This window comes from Psammomys obesus, unplaced genomic scaffold (assembly GCF_907164565.1).
Source record: "Psammomys obesus unplaced genomic scaffold, mPsaObe1.curated_primary_1811, whole genome shotgun sequence".
Taxonomy (NCBI): domain Eukaryota; kingdom Metazoa; phylum Chordata; class Mammalia; order Rodentia; family Muridae; genus Psammomys; species Psammomys obesus.
Genome location: NW_026592118.1, coordinates 20,639,902 through 20,663,448, shown reverse-complemented (window position 1 = coordinate 20,663,448; position 23,547 = coordinate 20,639,902). Strand labels below are relative to the sequence as shown.

The 23,547-nt window shown below is 38.4% G+C and overlaps 1 protein-coding gene across 6 annotated transcripts in view; it reads left to right on the top strand.

Annotated features, from left to right (window-relative positions):
- The first annotated feature begins 12,901 nt into the window (after positions 1-12,901).
- Positions 12,902-23,547, top strand: part of Cacna2d1 (calcium voltage-gated channel auxiliary subunit alpha2delta 1) — a 467,228-nt gene continuing 456,582 nt past the window's right edge. For all 6 annotated transcript variants that reach the window (XM_055612640.1, XM_055612638.1, XM_055612639.1 and 3 more), the window contains exon 1: positions 12,902-13,281. In XM_055612640.1, the coding sequence (XP_055468615.1) occupies positions 13,187-13,281 (95 nt within the window). In that variant the 5' untranslated portion in view covers positions 12,902-13,186. The remainder of the gene's footprint in view (positions 13,282-23,547) is intronic.

Here is a 23,547-nt window from a genome sequence, read left to right as displayed (position 1 = left end):
TGGAGATTCAGAGATGGTGTTTCCTTGCCTTTCCCAGCATCTAGAGAAGACTTTGTCTTTTGCTTTTTGTCTCTTTGTGGTTCTTTTTGACCTTAAAAAGCAGCAAAGGTTAGCCAGTCTTTTTCATACTATGTCATTCTGAAAATGACTTTTTGCTCCTTTGGTAACCCACAGGGCTGCCTCACGGACCTGCTTAGATAACCTTTCTCTATCTCAAGGCCAGATATCAACCATCATTCTATCATCAACGTTAAGTTCACCTGGCTATGTTATAGAAAATATGAGGTGCATAGGCACCCCAGATCAGGACTTAAACATTAGATGTGAGGTACTGTTCTGTTGTCCACTGGTCACTTTAGAAGCAGTTTTTCAGGGTGACACACAGAGACAAACCATTCAAAGAAGCCAGCTTCAAACAGAAAGGGACTTTCAGAACCCATCCAGAGTCAGTATTCTTCATTCCCTATGCTGAGGAAGACTCTGCCTCTCTTGAGAAAAAAAAATAATGGTTGTGACACTGTTGTTTCATTTGCAAATAAGAATTTTTGTTGAAGTCTCCCATCACTCAATCTTTCTTTAAAAAAATATTTATTTTCATTTCCCAAGGCTCAATACTTACAGTGGGTTTGTGGGGGGGGGGAGGAAATAAGGAAAATCTGTAAGATGCAGAGATGAGCAGGAAAGTAGATAAAGAAAGGGGACAGGAGCCTTAGCTAAGAGGTACCACGTTTTCACTGTGTGAAAAATGAAGCACAGGTACATAATGGGGGAAGCAGTCTGTGTCAGATTTGGCACCAAATGTTTGCCCTAATTTCCACAGCATTTACAAAAAGTTACAGCCAAGGACCTCATCGGTCAAGGTACAAAAGTGAGAGAATAAGAGCAGGTATGTTGTGCCTTAGGCCTTAAAGAAGTACAGACAGACATGGTAGTTCACAGTTGTAATTCTAGCAATCAAGTAGAATTTCAGGGAGGGATCTGAGGCCAACCCAGTCTCACTGGGGGAATTGGAGGCCAGCGTGGACCACATATTATGCTTTGTCTCAAAAGAATTATTTTCAGGAAATACCTTCCTCACCTCCTTTCCTCTTTGTCTCTCAAAGCAAAAGACTCCAGAACCCAAGGAAATATAAGAGCCATAAGAAGGAACAGGCCTGGTTCCTTGGATGTGTCAATTGGCAACCGGTCAGTAACCAGCATCTGTCTTCTTGTATGCTAAACTGTAAACATTTAATGGTTTTTACCTGTCACCAAAATCAATGTCAACCTAATATAGACTTAGCTATGTCTTCAAAAGAAATTTGAAATCTTATAATATTTTGTATGCCTCTGCATATTTATGTTTGGGGTGCACACGTATGGCCAGGTTGCTGTGTGTGTGCACGTGCCAGGGCACACATGTGCGTAGGCTAGAGATCAAGCTCAGTATAATTTTCAAGTACTGTCTATCATGTTTTTGAGACAAGGTCTCACCTGACTTAGAACTCATTCATTATGCTAGGTCGGTGGGGTCATCCTGTTTCTACCTTCTCAGAGATGGGATAAAAAGCTGTCATCACTATGCCTAACTTTTCTTGGTTTCTGGGGATCAAACTCAGGTTCTCATCCTTGTGGGGAAAGCATTTTACTGATCAAGCATCTTGCCGGCCTAGTCTTACAAAATATTCAAAAAACTTTTGAGGATTTTATGTTTCCCACACTAAATTTCCCAAAGTATGGAAATCATAGTACTGGCACAAAATTAATTGCTCCTAAGACCAAAATCTGTAGGTATTTAGGGACACAGACGACTATTTTGTTGGATATTTCTTCAAAAGGACTACATAAAATGTACTGTTTTGTTTTGTGCAATTTAGCCTGATCTCCCATAAGTAGTGATTTTTAAAGAGCATTGGACTCTATTATAGTTCATATGAATACAACTGTGTCAAGTGACTTTTAAGTCTAGACTTAGTTCTGAATAGAGGAACACACATGTAAACTACCTGTTGTAAGTACTTTATGAAAATGGTATGAATAGAATGAAAAATGTATGGATGTTAACACTTGAAAATATAGAGACATCATGGCTAAAACTAATACATTTCATTTCAAACAGATATATAATGTCAGGGTCTCAATTTTCTTAATAATATTAACAAAGTTTAATAATGTCTCCTGTTTAAACCCAATAATTGATTTCCAGCTCACCCAATTTGAATTATGTATTATCAACAATTTAAGTGTATAATTTCTTATGAGAGTATGTACCTCCATCTGCATGATTCCCCCCCCCCCCACATACACACACACATCTGTATGTGTGTGTTTGGCTTTGGAATGATTTGCAAACGGGTTATCAAAACTCATTAATTGTATTTGGCCCAATCTGATTTTCAGTCAACACACTAGTGGCACTGTTTAATTACTCACATTAGTTGACACAACAGAAATAAAACCTAGCTGCCTCTACCTAAAGATGATACGATATTCTTGGAAAACTTCAGCAATGTAAGGACAAGAAAAGTTGGATTACAATTTTTTTTCTCTATTGAAATTTTTCCTTTCATGGCCATATTTTCTCTGGAGTGTCCAGATTACTGTCTGCCACCGAGGCACTAAGACTGATTCCTATTTTCAACCAAAAGAAAGAATTTTGTTTATTTTTTGCCTTTCCTTTTGTAAAAGATTTTTATTAACACTGTGAACCTAAGTCTTACTAGGAATAGGAGAATAAATACAATTTTTATTTCATGCTACAGAGGGCATGCTTGGGAATCATCAAAGACTTTGCTTATGATAGTCACACTTGCTTAAGGAAGTCTTGTGAACATTTCTCAATGGCTATTGTCCTTGTTGCTTTCCTGGTGATGTCAACAACAAGGCTTAACCATTCTATCTCATACAGAACGGTATGCAGTGAGTCAAATCCGGATCGATTTTCTTACCAAAACCAAAATAACTTTTCAGAGAGCCTGGAGATCTCTCCTTTCAGTATTTGCAAACTCATCCAATAAAGCATTATTTGGTAACAGGTAATTGATATTTGCTATGGGGGAGTTGCTTCTGTGTAAATCACTCTGGATCAGAGCAGACCTTCCCAACCTATAACATTCATAGTAGAGTTTGGATCCAAGAGGTAGGGAGGAGGGGAGGCTGGCCTTGAGGTATAGATAAGTGAAGGTTGAGGAAGTAATTTGTCTTCCCTAACAATGTGGAACAGACTTGCAGCTTGGATTCATATGTTGCTGGAGCTTGACACTTGAAAGGGACCTTGACCTTGACACTTGAAAGGGAACAATAGAGTTGACAGGCAACATAGATTGACTTGGTGCTAACAGTTTCACTAGGGAACAAAGCCCACTCACTGTATCCCCATTTTCTCCATATACCAAGATAGCCTGCTGTGTGAGAAGCTTTGTTATAAATTACTTTATTGACTGGTAATGCATACTCATTATTCCTTTCCATTTCCTATTTTCCCCTTTCCAGTCAATCTCACTGTAAAGATCATACAGACACAAGTTGTCACTGAAATCCTAGTTCCTCATTCTCATCTATAAATTTATTAGACAGGCATAGTTTTGGGTCTTTCCAAACCTACTCAAGCAGAAACTCAAGGCTTAGAGGCCTGTGCCTGTGCCTTGGCAGGTCTTCTGGGTGCCTGCATGGATGGCACTAGAGCTCACAGAGACAACAGTAGCCTTCTCGTGGAACTCACTTTGTCAGTGGTGACTACATCCTGTGGAACCCCTTAGGAGAGGAAAAGTTCTCATCTCCAGATTTGCCTCTCTTTGGCATCCATCTTGCCACTGAAGAGGAGAATTACAACATATTTTAGTTACAGTTAAACTGACACAAGGACAGATTTTTGTTACCCTTTATTTCACGCAATGCTCATAAAAGATCTATTTGCCTATCTGCTCTTTCTTTAATAATTAACCTATTGAACTTTTAATATATTCCACACACCTGACTAAGGGTAAAGTTACATATTATTCTCAGGCTAACAATTGCACTAGGTGTTTGAAGTGTGGGCTAAAATGGTTTTAGTATGTTTATAGTTGTGTGCAAACATAACAGTAACCACTCCTAGAACAGATCCTGACCAATTAGTCATTGTGGCTCATTTACTCGAACACTTGACACTCACCCCTATAGCAAGACCTCAGGCAAACACTCTCTTCTTTTCCATCCCAATGGATTTGCCTAGATGAATATTTCAGATAAAAAGAGTTATATCATACCCATTTTAATGAGTGGCTTCTTTCAATTGACATGTTTTTGAGGTTCACCAGCTATAATATGTATTATCACTTCATTCATTTTTGCTGCTAAATAATATTCTATTGAATAGATAAGCCACATTTTGTACTTACATATTTTTACTTACTTATATATTTGTACTTATATATTTTTCAGTCGTTAAGTATTTCATTTGCCTTGACTCTGTTATTACAAATATTTCTCTATGAACATTTCATGCACTTTTTTTGTTGCTTGTTTGACAGAGTTTCTAGGCCCAGACAAGCTTCAGGCATTAAATCTCTTTGCCTTGATCTCTCAAGTCCAGGAATTGCAGATTGTCACAATCTTGCCTATTTTTTTTTTTTAATTTAAACACCTTTAAGAGAAAGCAGTAAAGTCAGGTAATTGTAATACTATTCCATTAAGAAATGAAGTACCAGTTCTTTTACATATCTGTACATTTGGGGTCTGCTAAATGACATGAAGTAAAATGAATTGGTTTACCTCTGTAAAGTGCTTCTCATATTCTCATCTTCACTGGAAGGGGAAAGGCTCCTGCTGAGGTATTACTCTTTATGGAAGAACAGTACACGAGGCAATAAAATATCTCTAGCCAGCGATTAAACGGAGAAGCAGAGTTGATGTCTCAGATGAATGCAAATGCCATTTACAGCCTCACATACTTCAGTATTATAAATACCACTCTGATTGTAAAAAAAAAAAAAAAAAAAAAAAGAAGAAGAAGACAGTAGACAATAAACGCCGTACACATACATGGAAGATACAAATAGGAAAATATGTCTTTGTGCCAATGTAAATTATAATTTTATAGTTCTCATATAAGTCTATAACATATAACCCAAATGATCATTATTTCTTTTGTAAGTTGTAAGTAGAGATTTTTTAATAATGATCAATTGCTTAAAGTGGACCATGTGGTAGAAAGGGAACAAGGTTCTATATATGGAAATATCTTTGTTAGTAGAAATTAGCATGACTTAAATGTCAAAGTCATTAAATGCTCATCAAATACCAAATACTAGTCTAGTTTAAATATTCTATGGTTGTTTTTAAAAAGAAAGGATTACATTGTGTTGCCCTGGCTGGCCTTGAACTTCTAATCTTTCTGTCATAACCTACTGAGTGCTGAGACTATAGGTATGTATCATTGTAGCTGGTAATGCTTTATAAAAATAACACTTAAAACTATTGTATTTTCTAAAACTATTTGAAATATACATTTTCAATAATTAGATCATGATTTCACATAATACACATTAATTCATTAATTAAATTGAGGAAAATGACCATAGTTCTAATATTTTTTTACTTAAGTTTTCCTACATAAATTCAGCCACAATGTGCTGTATTTATTTATTTATATAACATTTTATAAATTAATCATCCCCACCATTGTTGATAATTGCTGTTAGTATATTTCTATTTCAAAATGCATACAGATGTACATGTTTGAAATGATTGAAAAAAGTCATACTTCCTTAGAACATATGTGCACCTTAAGATTGCTTAAGTTCATTTTACATGTCCCCTAACTGTTTTTACAGATGAGTGGTTAATCTTATTTCTGTCAGCCTATCATACATTGATTTCAACGTTTAAGTCCTTAGAGACTTGGACACCTCACAGAGGTGTGCACTTAATCTTTTGTCCTTTACCAGCCCTCACTTTTGTCTTCAGCTATGGATTAGGCTTTTTAATCTAGCTATATTCTTCAGTTCTCTTTTCATTTGTTTTAATTATACTTTGGGTGAGAAAAAGATTGTATGGCATAATGGCTAAGAATTAGGTTCCTAGAAGAAAAGAACCTAGGCTCAAACCCTAGCTCTTTCTGTTCTTTTATAAATGAGTATACATATTGATGCACACATATAATCTCAGCATTTGAGAGGTAGAGGCAGGAGGATCACATCTCCACATCAAGGTCAACATGGACTATATAGTGAATTCCTTGTCAAGTCAACCTGGTCTACGTAGACAAATCTTGTCTTTAGACCACAACAACTACAACCACCACCAACAACAACACCACCACAAACACAACAACAAAACATTGTTTTGTAATTAGATTCACGTTGTTTCTAATGTATCTTGATGGTGAGCCTGCTTTTATGCAGTTAGGAAGGTGCTTTCAATGATTGCAAGAATCAGCAGTTTGAATATTCAAGAAAAGAGAGGCTTGAATGAATTCATGTTTTCTTATGAGAAACAAATTAGTGTAAGCCATGAGATGGTGCATGAAATAGAGGCTCTATAGTGTACAACTCGTAAATACTGGGTAGCTTTCAGGTGAGAACAGGGGTCATGAAAGAAGCTGAGCTCTTGATGCCCTTTCACTCAATCCCACGAATACCTCTTCATCATTCATTTTGTGCAACATCGTATTTAAAATATATTCTCTGTTTTACATATGTCATGTACAAATATGCGTTGAGAGAATAAATTTGTGGCTTATCAAATGCACAGAGATTTTATACTTATATTACAGTACTTATGTTTAAGGCTTTGAATGTTATTTATTTTTTGATGTAAATTTGAATAAAATGTTAACATCAAACATTTAAAAACTTTTTAGAAAAAGTAGTTAGTCATCCATATTTTTTCTTAAATTGTGTAATAGCAATGATTAAGTTTTTGCTCATAAATAAACATTTTATTTTATTGAACATTTGCTTTAAAAAGTTGAGCTGTCCTACTTTTTCACCCCATTTGTGTTCATTTTTAAAAACAAAAAGGGCATACATTTTCAAACTTAAAAGCTGGAACATCCCACTTGTTCTTCAGCTAGCAAATATTCAGCTTGTATATTCATATCATGAATTACCACTTAGCTCTAAAAAGTGCCAACTATTGATAGAGGAAATAATGTGAATGAATCTCAAAAGCATTATGACAAGAGACAAAAGCCAGTGTCAGTGGTTGCAGACCACTTAAAATCCATTTATAAAGCATTGTGAAGCGCCAAATTATAGAGATGGAACACAGTCACATTTCACACTACTAGTTTTATTTAGACAGTATGGCCTCCACATTTTCTGCTGACTCTTTGACCCCTTTCTTCTTTGCATTATTTATTTATATTGTGTGAACAAACATCCTTTCTTTTATGTTGCTTCTCCTTCATGTTTTCATTTTTCTCATCTTTGGATAATTAATCTTTGTCTTTCCTAATTATTCTACTTCCTTTTCTCCTACTATCTTTTCAAAAAGTCTCTCTTTTGGTCATGTGTTAAATTCAACACTTGCCTGTTGGAAATAAAATGGATCAAAAGAGGGGGTGGAGAAGGGGCGGGGTGGACTGGCTGGTTAACTTGGAGGATGAAAGGAAAAACTGACAGAAGTGAATTCTCTTCCTGAACACTGATGAACCATAGGCATTTGTTAGAGCTGAATTGAAGTGGAGCACAGTGTTGTAACTAGGATTTTGGTCATTCTTTGACAAGTACTTTGTTGCCTTTGAAAGGCAAATGCTTGATATAGTTTCATTAATATAAATGAAATGGGAAGTTTAAAGAAAATATATATTCAACAAAATCTACAAGAAATGCCAAAATATTCCAATATTCTTTTCAAAAGCATCAGGACAGAAAGAAATGCAGTTTTCAGATACTAACAGAGAAAGACAAATAGGTGATTAAAAATATACACAGCTCTTGGAATGAAATGTTTGTTCTTTTTAAAAACAGTGACTACTAATCCTATGTGGATTGAAATAGTTATAAATGTTATTAGTTACAGCTAAATTATAACAGCTAATTTAGTAAGCGTTATTAGAGTATGATAATGAACACAAAAGTCTTCTTTTGGAATTATTTATTAAATATTTTATTATGTATCTATTTTAAACTAACTAAAAATTACGTTAGAAGACTGCTAAAACCTTAAAATGCAATCTTCAAAACAAATAATATATGTTATCTCTATTTCAGGAAGGCTGAAGTAACATCCAAGGATTGAATAGATTCACCTTGAAACCCCCATGCTGTGCTGTGAACCGTCTTCACCCTGGTTGACGTATTTACAGCAATTCTTCTACTTAGCTATGGCCACTCTAAGACTCAGACCTTTAAAGGATAGGCCACCCTAGTGAAAAACATTACACTTGTGAGTATGGAAAACAAAAATCAACATCCATAAATTCTACTCATTCACAATAAAGCTACTTAGAACACAAGTTTTAATATCTCTATCTAGTTTTAATGATATGTGATACTTAAAATAGCATTAATTTGGTCAGAAAAAAAAGAGAGAAAACATCAGACAGCGTATGAGAATATGTTTAGCCATCACATTTTCCCCAAAATTATCAAGAAGCTTGGGGATTACTTTCGATCATCCCGTATATTGTAAATAAGTTACTGTTGCTAGAAAATATTTATTCTATTGGTTTCCAGATGTATTCAGTTACAACTCCAAAGTTCGCATCTCTCCTCTATGATATACCATAGTAACATGATCTTTATTTTGTCATCTACGGGTGGAATATAGGATGTCAATAGTAAAATCCCCCAAATGTATTCAGATAGTTGTGTATATGTTCTAACAACCACAGACATTTCAGACCTCTAAACTGAACACATGTGGGAACAATAGTAAAATGGTGGCTCTCACATTTGCTCTCCAGTGTTCTTTACTGCAAAGTAAACTCCTAGCCACCCTGTTCTGCAATGCTTCTGTGGACCCCTGCCTGACGGATGAACTGCAGCATCTCTGCAGTCTATTGTGAGTAACAGCTGGATGTGTTCCACGACATAGCCTCTGTTGTGCAGAAGCAGGCTAGGCTGTAGTGGTCTCTGTGTGTATAGAAAATGAAAACCAAGCATTAGAAGAGTTAAGACAGATAGGTGGTACCTGCTGTCTTCCTCTTCTCTAGAAAACAGCATCAATATGATCTAGGAAGCGGGAAAGAGTGCTAGCAGTCAGTATTGTTGGCCATTTTAATGTTTACTATCTATCTCTTCTCGACCGCTTCCCATTGCATTGCTGTTGCTAGTGAATGTTTGGATAAATAATTGAATTTCCTTCTTCTCTTTGCCTAGGCAGGCCTGAGGACATGCACTTTATATACCGTGCTGTAACTTATAGTTCAATAGAATGAAACAAAACACAGTTCCATCCAGCTCAAGTTATAGACTGGATACTATGAAATCTAGATTTCAGAGAAAAGAAGGGTTTTTTGTTGTTGTTGTTTGTTTTGGTAGAAAGTCATGCTGTAGCCATTATCTTTTGCAGGCCCTGAAATATGATTGTGATTAATAGAAGCGAAGCACAGGGAATAGGGAAAACCACCCAGGAACAAAAAAAAACTGCATGTAAAAGCATATGATTGGCATAGTTTTGACCATGAATAACATAAAAGTTGTTGCTATAAAGGAGTGTTGTAGTACATGTCTTTAATTGCAAGACTCAAGAGTCAGAGACAGGAGGCTCTCTGTGAGTTCAAGGCCAGCCTGGTCTATATATAGTGAATTTCAGGACAGCAGTTCTATATAGAGAGACCCTGAAAGAGAGAGAGAGGGAGGGAGAGAGATTCTTATTTACAGATATGAGGGTGTTTCACAGGACGACATAAATTCAGCAATGAAAGTAAATAAGCAACCAATGCACGGCATTACTTAGAGAAAAGCAGTTCTTCCATCAGAAGTTATACATCTTGTCTATCCATTAGTCTGTCTGTCTGTCTGTCTTAGAACAAAGAAAGCTTATTATAAATTGTTTATGGGAAGCATTTAACCATACTTCTTTATTTAGAATAGTTTCTTTTTCCATGTTTTACATGGATGCTTTTTTTGTGACACTTTATTTTTAAAACACTAAAAAAAGAGCTCTATCTCTCTCCATCTTAAAATTCACTACACTTTCTTGACCATTCTCCGGGGACTTGGTCTTCTGAGTTGGTTTCTTCCCCACTACTCTCTAGAAAGCATTCTCTAAAGAGGTAAAGGGTTTGACTCTTTCTGTCTTTTTGTCTTTCATCGATGTGGAATCACTATTTAGAGTTACCAAAGAGTTAAAAATTGTATATTTTTGTAAGTAAAAGTTAACATTTTTTTCATGTATTAACCCTCCTTAAACTCTTTTGAAGAAATGATGAAATACAAAAGTTTTTGCAACACTTCACTAATTTACTTTTCAATTAAAATGTTCTTGCTTTAATGAATATTAGACATTGATTTTTGGCTTCTTGCTCAATTTTTAGGCCACAATGGAGCTGTCTTACTCATCACTCTCTGTGGTTTGTAAACATTTTAGGTTGAATGATAAATTTTGGTGATTTAGAGAACTCTTATTAAAATTATAGACTACAGTCTGGGCTTTATGAAACTTCCCCCCAAAACACAATTGAGATGGAAAAAAATATTGTGTAAGAATCTAGTAGAAGCATAATGGATGATGTGGAGGAGGCAACTTTGTTTTAGCTATCATACATACTTCAAAAAAAAAAAAACACCTAATTTTGAATATCTTCATTTAAAAAAGTTTTGTGTTGACAAAAAATTAATAGCTAAAGTTCACTGCAGAGAATGAAAAGATTTAGGTTTGCAGTTGAACACCACCGAGCAACATTATTCTGCCACGGCTCCAAACATTGCAGAGCACAGAAGTACTTCACTAGAGTGATCCAAATACACTGAGATCTGGCTCAAAGGCCAGATAATAAAACGCAGTAAATAATAAAAACCCGAGTTACCTTCGCAAGAACTTAATTGCAGTCTTTTACCCAATTATTCTTTTTCATATATATTACAAACATATAAGTATATATAACACACTTCTTATACATAAATGAAAACCATGTACCATCGCGTGAAGTCTTAAATGTTAACGAAATGACTGACAGACAACAACACGGTTTTTAATACAGTAAGCCCACTATGATAACAACACATTATGTAGACAATTACCAGCATCTAATTCTCTTGTTCTAATTCTCATGCAAAAAGATCTGCCTATGAGTCTTTAAAAACTGAAAGGAATGATGGATTTGACTATTTGGGTGTCTAATTTTGGGGAGAAAACGTATCTGCAGTTGTCAAATACCAGTCAGAGCTGTAGCTCTCAGTCTCATTACACCCCACTTCATCCCTCATTTCTGTAGCTCTGGTGCCAAGCTTGCTCTGCCTAGCACAAAACAAACTAAGTTAAGTCGCTCTGGGGTGCCTTTGTGAGGCCACTCAGAGTAGGAAGAAGGAAACAAAGGGCAAGATAGAGATGCAGAGAACATAAAGAAAACAAATAAGGCGTGAAAGGGGAGAGACAATCCGGCCGGGAAAGCTAACCCACCGGGCCAAACACCATAAAATCACACATTTATGATCTGACTGGCAATCGCCTTCACCATCACCATCTCTTTGTTTGGTCAATTCCAAATGAGGAGAGGTCTATCCTTCCATAAACCCTTGGGCACGAGGGAAGGCTGATTAAAAATCTTACAGCCACAGAATCATTACTGACAATTCACTTTAGCATGAGGGTCTTTTTTTTTTTTTCTTTCTCATCACGAGCTGTATTCACTGACTTCAAGTCAAAGTGTTTTCATATCCTTCTGGAAGCAGCTGATGAATTTGGGCTACTCCATGAAGCCTTCCTAGCAGCGGCCCACCAAGACTGTCCTCGAAGGTGGCCTACGCCAGGCAGGGAAGGTATAATTGAAGACCCCTGTTTTGTTTTGTTTTCTACCAGACCCACGCAAGCCCTGCTTCCCCCCCTGGGGTGGAGGTAAAAACCAGCCCTCCCTCCATATTTCAGATGCATTTTGCAGAATGCCACCTGTTTCTGATGTTAACCTCAGTTCTGTGTTCACACTGACAAAGTGAATTCAACCTTGTCCACAAAGCAATCCCAGGGGTCAGGGCAGGGAGCCGGTTGCTTGCTAAGATGTTGCCAAAGCCCCTTGCAACACTAACCGCTCTCATCCATCAACCCTTCATTCATTTTAAAGAGATCTCACGGCATCAGCCTGTTCATCATCTATTCCTGCCCGAGACTCTGTCCCTGCCAGGTAAACCGAGTCTTGTTGTACAGGGGCGTAGGGCCGCTGGCACCATTCTCGGAGCCCTGTCAAAGGCTCTAACCCCTGGCATACCATAAAAAACATTGCCACCTGGTAGAGTTGGCAGCGGCGCTTTCGAACGCACCACAAACCCCTCCTACATTTGTTGTCAAATCACTTCTTGATTCCTAGGCAGCCAGTGGATTCTACGCCTGGGAGAAGGACTTGGGGCTCCCTGCCAGATCGTGCCAAAAACAACCCCGGAGGAGGCGAGCAAAGTGCTCGGCAGGAGCCTGCGCGGCCGGCAGATGCCCGCGGGCGGCCGGTGGTCTCCCCGGGAGCCCCTACCGGCCCGGTCGGCTGGGCCTCCCCACGGCCCCGCGGAGGGCGCAGGCGACGCCGACTTTGGGAGTTCCTCTCTGCCTTGTATGGAGGGCTGCGCCCGGCCCGTCCCCGCCTGGCTCTGACGCCCGGCCCTCCCGCTGCCCACCCACAAGCCGCCTCCCCGAGACCCGCCCGGGGAAGGCAGCCGGGGGGCCCCCCGCTCCGGCCACCCCCATCCCCGCAGCCTCCGCGTCCCCGCGCCGCCCCCCTCCGCCCCCGCCCCGCCCCCGCCCTCTCCCCGGCGACGACCGCGGATAAATCAGGGAGGCGAGCGCGGGGAGCCAGAGCGCGCGGGCGCCGGCGGGCTGGCCGAGCTCCGTCTCCACGCTCGCCCTTGATGGCGGCGCAGGCGAGGCAGGCGAGGCAGCCGTGGCACGGAGCCGCGACCACGCGCTAGAGAGTGCGCCCGGCCCCCTCCCGGCCCGCCCGGCCGTGCTCTGCCCGCCGCTCCCCGCGCGCCCTCCCGCAGACGTCGGCGCCCCGGCTCGGTCCCCCCCGCGGCCGCCGCGCTCAGCCCCGCCGCCTCCGGGCCGGCAGGGAGGGCACCGAGCTTCGATCGCGAAGATGGCTGCTGGCTGCCTGCTGGCCTTGACTCTGACACTTTTCCAAGCTTTCCTGATCGGCCCCTCGTGCCAGGAGCCCTTCCCTCCGGCCGCCACGTAAGTCGGCGGGCTCGGGTGGGGCTGGAGGCGGGGGTCCCGGCTGGCTGCGGGCCGGCCGGGCTGCCCGTGGGGGCGGGGAGCGCGGCTGGGAGCCGCGGAGGCCGGCGGGCGGGCGGGCGGTGCGCGGCCGGCCCTGGAGTGAGCTCGGAACCGGTGCGCGGAGCCTCGGCCGGCCGCGCCGTCCCAGCGAACCCCCTCCGCCGGCCGTCGGCGGGCGGCGTCTCAGCCCCGGTCTGGGAAGATGCTCCGCGCTGAAGACCGTGTGCCGGACTTGGGGGAAAACTTTCAGGCATACCCAGCTCCCCACGAAACCCGGCCAGAGGAAAAGTTGTGTTTCCGTTAGGTGTTTCGGAGTTAAATTTCAGGCTGGGCCCCGGTAGCGTGCGCTTCTCCTGGGTTTAGCCTCCGGGATGCTAATTGCTGTGCTGTCCAAACTCATTTAGATCCCAAATTACTAGGAGCGCCTGACAGCTTCTCTGGTTTCTAGCCAGCTCGCTTCCAGGCATCTGTCCACCACCGCGCACACAGGTACAAGGGCCACCCAAGCCAAGCTACCCAACCCTTTTATTTTAAACATCTGAGTGCCGACAGGCACGCGGTTCCTGTTCTTAGAATGAATAGAACCCGTGCTCTTTGAAGGAGGGACTGTTTCCTCACTCTCTTGCAATTTTCTCTTATTTTTAACATTTCTAAAATAACTTTCAAAGAAAGAGAGAGAGGGAGAAAGAAAAAAAAAACGCTGCTGTTCTGGAAATAGTGTTTGAAAGGTAGCTCTATAGTCAGTCACACGGCAGGAAGGGAATGCAATGCAACCATTCTCCGCTCTCTCTGGGTGCAAGAAGGAATCAGAGTCAGTGGCACATATAAATACATACACATTTTTAAATGCGCTGAATAGCTCATCTGGCATTCTGGGAAAGCATTTATTTTGGTTCTTGGAGGTACTTTAAAGCTTCTCGGAGTAGGTAGTCTTAAGTGGGCGAGTCCCTTTAATGCATTTTACATAACAAAAACAAAGCCCAAGGTAGCCCTTCCCAGCTTTTATGCTGCAGAGAATACTTGCTGTCCTTTGTTGGCAGCGAGCTGAACCCTAGAGTTTGGGGGGTACAGCAGAAGTGCATTTGTACTAGCTGGAACCCGACAGCTGTTATTTAAGATCTGGCCTAGAACATTTATCACCTTAGGTGTCTGTGCAAGCATCTAGAGATGCATTTTCCAGCCAGGAGAGAGGGAGTGTCTAATATTTTTGTCATTGATTTACAGTAATGTTCTCTTTAGATAATATTCCATAAAAATGATTGCATGTCCTTTTTGTTATGAAGCAAAAGGGTAAAAGCCATTTGTAGAGCTTCGTTTAATTGGCAGGATGTTCCAACTGTTTAATTTTAAGCATGAGAAGTCTAAGAATTCCTTTTAGATGCTACAAGCCCATCCAGTCTTATTAAGAAATCCCACTCTCACTTATTTATATTTCAGAGCTTTTGAAGCTTGGCCTGTTACATAAGAATTCGGGTGCTTCTCATGCATTTTGTGTCAAATAAGTTGTGCCTTTTCACAAGTCACATTCCTAACTTATTCGGGCTGCATATTTTTAGTGTTGTTATAAATTGATTTGCCAATATTTCTACCATTTGGGGAGGGTGTTGCCTCACATTAAGGAAAACAAAATGCAAGCAAACAAACAAACAGAAAGCACTCATTCTGGAGCACGCTGTAGTGAAATATTAATGTAAAGAGTCCTTCTTGTAAAAAACATCAGCAATTAATGTTTTCCCAAAATTAAGTGACTCAGTTTTCCTGGTCATATATGTGCTAGACATTAACGAGATCAAATAGGCATTTAAGATGGGAACTAAAGCACCATGATTTCTTTTCTTGAAAAGGATTTGAATTGTTTCAAGCAGTGGAAGTATAAAATTATTTTCATATTATGAAAAGCATTATTTTATGGACTAGGAACAAGCTTTGTGACTCTGAGTCAGTGTCTTGACAGTAGTATTAACAACGCTTTTGGAAGCCTTTCTGCTTCTGTAATTATTTATTTGTAAAGTTGCTAATTCTGTCTTTGGAGGAAGGATAGTTGACATTTGTACTTCACGTTAGATTTCAGAATAAAATGTGGCATCAATCTCATCAAGAAACAGTGCCATTTGCTTTGCCTGCATGACAAAAAGAATTAAATGCAGGATTTATCAAGATAAAGCTCAGATCCTCTGCGGTGGAAAGTCAAGTTTATAAGAGCAGAATCCAAAGACTGTAACAATTACTAAAGGCAAATTATTATGACGCTTCTATTTATAAATTTCTCAGCAGATCATTAGGAAATTATTTGTTTTTGTTGGCAGTTTTGTTTTTCAGCAAAAATAAAGTAAAACGAGAATTTTTCATCTTCAGAAAAGGCAGACCATGCCATTAACACACTACTAGTATTAATTAGGCACTAATTGGAGTTGGACCAGAATTATAATTATAATTAAGTTTTTTTAAACTAATGTTTAATATGAAGTGTTTTAGTTTTGTTATAAATATACGCACTAACCCAAATGCTGAATTTGTTCTCTCTCTTTTAACAAACACTCCAATATAATATATTCTTCCCCAGTGAAATAGTATCCTTATGCCAACAATTAGCATTCAAACAATGAGTTTATTTTCAGGCAAAGGAATTTTGATACAGTTTTTATTTCTATTTTATTTTTTATGGGCTGGATGTTTCTTCGGGAGATACATTTCAAAGGGGGGTGTGAAACGGAATGCAGGATGTGCTAGCAGGCACCCAGTGCCTACCAGCGTGTGGTTGAATGGAAAACACACCATCTTTACATTATAATATACATATATTATATTGGTGCTCCAAAGTGTAATTCTCAAAAAGGGCAGCTTTCTTTCTGGAAATAATTTCTTGGCACTCACGTTAAAACATATCTATTTCAAAATTCAGGAACACATGCATGTTGATCAGCATAGCAATGCTAACTTAAAATCTGTTCTTAATTTTAGAACCTCTTTATAAATAAATCCACTTTAAAGCATGATAGTTGAAATTAAACTTTTATCTCAGTCATATCAAAGTGCTACTCAGTGAACAACAATTGGATGAAAGCCAGTTACAATATGGGATTTGATTATATGATCTAAATAGAAAACTGAGTGGTTAGTTACATTTAATAAATAAACATAAAATCTTGTAAAAATTAGCAGTTTTGCATACTGAGTACTTAAGCTACATATTTTTCTGTTTTTATGTAGATATGTTGCTATGTCTAGGTGTCAAGGTATTGGAATGGGTATTTAGCTATTCCATACACTAAGAAAGAGTGTAGTAATGCTCCCTTGACCTTTCTGTTTATATTCTACATACCATGAGAAAATGTGTCTTATCAAGGAATATAAAGTAAAACGGTATACATAGAACCTAAAATTAATGAGCATTAAAGACCCCTTTCTTAATTTCTAATTTGTTCTCACAAGCCTTAACAACATAAGAGCTTTGGTTCATTACTCCATTGGTGTATGATTAGAATATGAAACAATGTAATGCAAACAAGGAAAACAAGGTATAGTTGTCTGTCTCAGTAGTAGCACAATGTTTAATTTGTTGTTATAGTCAGGCATATAAGTCACTATTTGCATTGGCATTTCAGTGAGCATTAGGCAAACTGAAATAAAGTCTAAAAATAATTTTAGAAAAATTCATATAGAAATATAAGCTTATGAGTTATGAAAATATGTGATTGGGGATGTAGTTTTCCTTCATTTCAGTGGATTTTATTAATTTTACTTTAATAAGGACATGGAACACTAGACTATATATCAGGTAGTCTAGTTTTGAAATAGTTAAAATTCTCATCACTCCTTTCAACTCTAACGTGTATGGACACCTTTCTATTGTTTTTCTGATGTTGAAAATAACAATGTAGTGTGCTTTTGTCCTTTTCCACTAAATGCATACAAAGTGTTGTTTTTAAATTTATTATTTAATTTTAGAGCATGAATTCATAACAACAAGCTATGTAGAATTTTGAAAACGACTACATATTTGTTCTCACAATTGTTATTTAATTTATATGCTCTCCATAGCATTATTGTATAAAACACCTATGCACTGCTCCTCTTCTTTCCATATTTTTCAAAGCAAATATGAATTTTCTTGCCTCCTAGTATTTGCTTTCAGTGAAGTTTTATCTTTAAGCTGGAGATATAAGTGGGTGAGATAAAATATTTTTGTGCAATTATGCAATTTTACATCTCCTTTAGTATCTTATAGATATAGACCTTGAGAGTTCTGACATAAGCATGTATAGAACATTTTAAAGAAATCAAAATTTGTTTGGGCTTCTAAAATGTAACATTTTATTGTTAACAAGTAACAGCCTTTCACCAAATATGTTAGAAGAGCTGTCAGAGATGGAACTATACCGTTATTTCCACTCTTTGTTTCCTCAGAGCCCACAGAGTACCCCGTATGCTGTGTCTTTAAGTGTGGCGGCCCATGCTTTTTCATGGACTGCCTATAAGTAGTACTATAACTTTTTCAGCCTTCCATGCGTTTTCTTTCTTGGACACTTGAACTGGACGGGGATAGCCAACCACGGAACCTGTACATGATTTACCTTGGCTATAATGTGCATTAGACATGAAAATGGGGACAACATATTTTTTATAGAGCTGAAAGAAAATGTCAGTTGAATAAAGGACGGCAACATGTAGTAAAAAGGTAGAACCCTGCCAAATTGGCCTCCTATTACAAGAATCTGAAGATTTAGTACATAGTTAAATTATTTGTCTAGTGTGTACAGTTAGAGTGCTCTTTAATTCTTAGATAATATTTTGTATGTTAAAAATACATGCATGCATGAATGAATACAATGCATATTCACATGCATACATACACAAATCCATCCATTCATCCATCCATCCATCCATCCATCCATCCATCCATCCATCCATCCATCCATACTGGTGGTTTGCTCAAGGAAAAAAACAAACTTTTCAATGTAAGCTAATTTGTAGGTCCATGCTGTAAGAATTCTTTTGATTCCTTACTGTCTTCAAGGTTTAAATCTTATTCCAGCCCTCTAGCAGCCTGGTAAGAGAAGTACATGTGATATGGTGTACAAGAAGAATTTGAAGATGAGACTATTGCACTTAAATTATTGACCATCTATTTAAAAGGCCTTTATATAATTGTCATTTATGTACAGTATGCCTCAGTGTTTGCAAGAGTTAAATATTTTTAGTGGGATGATATTTTAGAAATGAAGGCAATCCTGTGCAGGTTTAAAACACTATATAAAATATGAATTTCTATGTATTCTTTGACATAAGTCTTATTTTGTGATTTAACACATAGGGACTGAGGTTATTAGCAATTAATACGATGCGTTAAGACAGTGGCCATTTCTTTCCTAACTTTTGGCATTTATTTGTACAGATGCTAATAATGTTATGAACAAGAAAACCATTGGCCCATGGCCTAAACAAACTGGTACATGTTTATTTTAAATTTCATATATATGTATATATATATAATCACATATATCATCCTGATCCCGTGTTATTGAAATATATATATATATATAATATATTATATATCAGTATTTGAAGTTCTCTTTGAATATGAATGTAGAATATTTCAGGCTAAATGTTATTTTAACATATGTTTCTGCTGATTTTTTTTTAAAACCATATGCTCAGTGAATAAAAAAATTAGGATGCATTTAAAATTCAGTATCATGATTGCAAGAACAATTTAAATTAGAAATGATGGCATAGAAAATAATGGTCTTGTCCATTTTAAACACGTCAGTTTGAGGATAATCTCACTGTCTCAAGTTCTTTTTTCCTGGACAATTAAAATTTTACTATGGTTTGCTCTTGATGTTTGATGAAAAGTAATCCCAGCAATTTTGTTTTTAACACTGTGTATTGTTTCTTTTTCCTTCTGATTGTGAGCATACACTGAATACTAATCATAATTTACTGTGTGCATGAGCCTTAGTTCAAATCTGGAAATTGTGTTTCTTCCCTGGCGTGTTCTTAGGCAGCGCCTAAGTTCCTGTCCTTCTCACTGGAATCTCTGCTCAGGGTTTGCGGAGCTTTCCTCCTACCCTCTAAGGGGAATTTATGAGGGATTGTGACACACAGATAAATCTGTAGCACATAATTGACACTTCTATCAAAAATATCAGACAGTCTAGACAATTGTTCCTTTTGACATTTGCCCACATACTGTGGGGATAATTAGAGGAACAAATGGGAAAGAGCTAATAAAATTGTCCTTTTCTAAGGTGCTTACTGGCTGGCCACATAAGGCATGGCTAGACAATAACGTCTTATCCTGAGAGTTAAAAGAGGAATAGCTCAATAAAATAAATGAGGTCAGACACACTGGGAAAATCTCGTTTGTAAATGGTGAACAACAGACCTTGTAATAAAAGTACTGTGTGGAGCGACACCAAAAAGTGGGGCAGAGAAAGGAGCCCTCAGATTTATGAGTTAGAAAATTGCAGATGCTGGAGGTAGCTGTTGGTTATTTTCATTGTATTGTCATTCCTGGCTCATTTCTAGTGTGATCTTTCTTAGACTTGAAATACTGTTCACTAAGCGTGAGATTCATTTTTAGATACCTAAATATTCAGATATGGAAATTCAGCTTAAGGACTGCAGACTTTAAACTTGTCTGGATCTCAAAAATATAAAAATACTTAGAAATTCATATGTTTTTATGAACTTCTAGGGAAATGTTTCCTTGGATAAGGAATACAAGCATGATAGTAAATTAAATGCTTTAAATATTAATTATCAGCCAAGAAGCTCTCTAACAAAATATCTTCCATGAGATTAAAAGAAACAAAATAAACTGTAGATGATCAGGCTTCTAGGAGTGTACTCAATAGTATTTGGGCCAATAAGTAAATAGTCTGTTTCATTTTTTAGAAACAGTTTTAATTTATACTTTTTCTTTTAATGTTTCCTGCTTCAAATATTTTAACCTCAATTTCAATTTAATCTAACAATTAATCCAGTTATTATTCAATGCATATATACTTCACTGAGGTGGAATACAAACTGAGGAAGGGTGTCCCATTGAATGACACTCACAATTCCAACTTAAGTATGAAATAGTGTGGTATATGAAAGCAGGACCAAGCAAAGGGCAGAATATATATTGAAAACACATGATCTAAAACACAATTTGCTGGGTTTTAGTTGTGGCTGGGAGAGAAATGATGGCAGTGGAATGGTTGCCATTGGTTTGGTGTATAATTTTATTGCATCATAACCAGAGGAAGAATCATCATAGTAACCCAGTTACGTACACTGCAGGTCTTCATCCTGTATTGTTGGGATACTGAAATGGAGAAAAACTGTGTGTAGATTTTTGAATCACAGGATCTATCGGATTGGTTAAAGAGGGACCATATTTGTGACAGAGTCAGGGAGAGAAGTTAGCAGACTAACCCCACATCATTTGACAAGGGGTGTTTAAGTTTAACAAAACAGTGGCTATGAGAAAGCGAAGCAGATGGAGGGTGTGTTACAGACATAAAATCTCCTGTCTTGCCGGTGATAGGACTTGGGAAATGGGAAAGAAGAGGAAGCTAAGTCCTCTAGCAGGTAGATCATCTCCCGTTAAACTTTATTCACCTGAAGAGGAATCCTAGGCAAATGTTGGAGGTCAGATGATACGTGCCCCAACTCTATGTTGCTGAGTTTGTACTCTTCCACAGGTACCTATTGCTCCTCAGTGCTCCATCTGTGTGGTGTTCGGAGGCCATTTCAGAAGAGCTTGTCTAAAACCAGAAAAAGGATGCATTCGTTTACTTAGTCAAGGATATTTGGCACCCATAATGGAGATTCTCAGGATGTCTGGCGCACTGCTTCATTTGCAGAAATGTGACCATGAGCAGTGCGGTCACATAAAGTACGGCAGAGAGCTAGTGATGCAAAAGAGCAGGTTCAGTAGCATTGGTGACAGACCCGTCCTGAGCTTTGGGGGCATAAAGGAAATTGGGAATGTGGAAACAGCAAGGGCAGAGTGCCCTTTGTCGGAATTTGGGAGTGTGGGGGAAGTGAGAAATCTAGAATAAATTCAGAATAAGAAGGGTGAAGGACTTGGAATTCTTTAGCTTCAAAAGCAGGGATTATATTGGATCGTTTGGAATTAAGTTTTTTGGGAAGTCAGTCATAGGACTATCTTAAACCAAAATTGGGAACTGTTATCAGAGAGAAGTGGAACTAGGTGATTCAGTCACGGAAGTGAAAGAGGTGCTCACAGATATGGGACTGGAGGACTGACCTTAACATCACCTTTTAGGTCAGCCTGGCTTTTCTGTTTTACCTTCGTCTTACTCCTTTTTTTTCAGTTTGGCTTCATCTGATTCCTAGCGTTCCTGGTGTTGTGTGATTGTGAGGAGTCATGCTTTCTTGACTAAATCACCTGGAATTACATGAATCACATTTAGAATCTTTCTAAAATGTATCCCCCGAGGGGGAAAATAGGTTGATAAGCCGAAGGAATAAGATAGCTTTTTCTCCTAGGCAGTTGTGAGCAGGAGATGGGATTTGGTAAAGGAACCCTGACTGACTGAATTTCTTTTTCTTTTTCACACCTGGTCCATTCTCATTAACAGGTGTTTCATTGTGGCACACCACTGGCACACCGATGGTAGAAGAAGTAAGTCTCAGAAAAGGCTTTAGGTGCTAAGGAAAGGTATACAGACAGTGAAATAAAGTGTTACTGGTCCGGGTGGTTTGTGCATATCAGAGGAAGCAGGCCAAATGGCAGAGAGATGAAAGCCATTAGAGAGGTTGTGATTGATGGATGAATGTTCGATAGAGGCAGTAGAAGAAGGAATCAAGATGAAAAACAATGTTTTACAAACTAACATTTGAAACTTGAATCAGCCTTCAGAATTAAAGCAGATCATTGAAATATAGGGTAGATAAAAACTTAATTTATTAGAGATGTTTTTACGAGAATGTTACAAATCATACCTTCCATTCTGAAGAATGAATTGATGTCTAAAACACATGTGATTCACCACATAATGCATTCATGACAGTAATATTCAGGTCTGAGGTACGTAGCCTAGAGCAGTTATTATTGTTCTTGGTAGCTGCATACTGAAATATTTCACTTTGTTATTTCCTGTACTTTGTTCTTTGGAAAGATTATCTTCTTGATTGTAGTTTTCAGTGATGTCATTAAATTTAGTAAGTATTTGTGCTTGTGTGGTGGTTTGATTAAGCCTACCATAGGCTCATGTATTTGAATGCTTTGTCACCAGGGAGTGACAGCATTTAAAAGAATTAGGGTTAGGACTTTTAGCTGTGTTGGAGGGTATGGCCTTGTTGAAGGAAGTGTGTCAGTGGGGATGGGTTTTGAGGTTTTGAAAATGCAGGCCAGGCCCAGTGTGTCCTTCTTCCTGCTGTCTATGGATAAGGATGTAGCTCTCAGCTACTGTTCTAGTGCCTTTTGCATGCTTTCATGCTCTCTACTATGATGACAATGCACTAAACCTCTGAAACTGTAAGCCAGCCCCAATTAAATGCTTTCTTTCTAAGAGTTGCTGTGGTCACCACAATAGAACAGTGATTAAGACATGTCCATGATTTAAAGATGAGCATCACTGAACAAATATAAAAAAAGTAGTTCTTGGCAATTCAAGATCTTTGTTTATTAATTTTTAGGTAAATTCTGGTGGTTTACTCTCTTGTTCTATTGTTTATAACCATCCTTCTCATGTTCAATATTCATTAGTTTGTTTGAAACAGACCCTTATCAAGAAAACAAGATGGTAACTTTGATAAAATAACAAGCCACCTACAGAAAAAATATTCTAGTCAGGCATGTCCTTACTCAACCTTCTTGGAGGCATCTCAGGTCTCATGAAGGTCTTGAAATTACTGGCAGCTGCCTTTCAGCAGTTCCCTGAGTTCCAGGATGAATGAATGAATGGTTAGGATCGAAGTTGCCAACAGTTCCAAACATTAATCTTGATAGCATTGGTCCCATTACAGTTTGGAGAAACCACCCTTGTGGTTTGTGGCAAGATATGAAAAGACTTAGGGGCTATTATTTCCCTTTGTGACTTTACTTTTTTTTGTTTTGTTTTGTTTTGTTTTAAATTGCCTTCCCATGGGTATTCATGGTTTGCGCTACTCACCTTTTCCTTTTTTCTCTTTCTCTCTTTCACTTCTCACTTCCTTCCTATCTATCTATCTATCTATCTATCTATCTATCTATCTATCTATCTA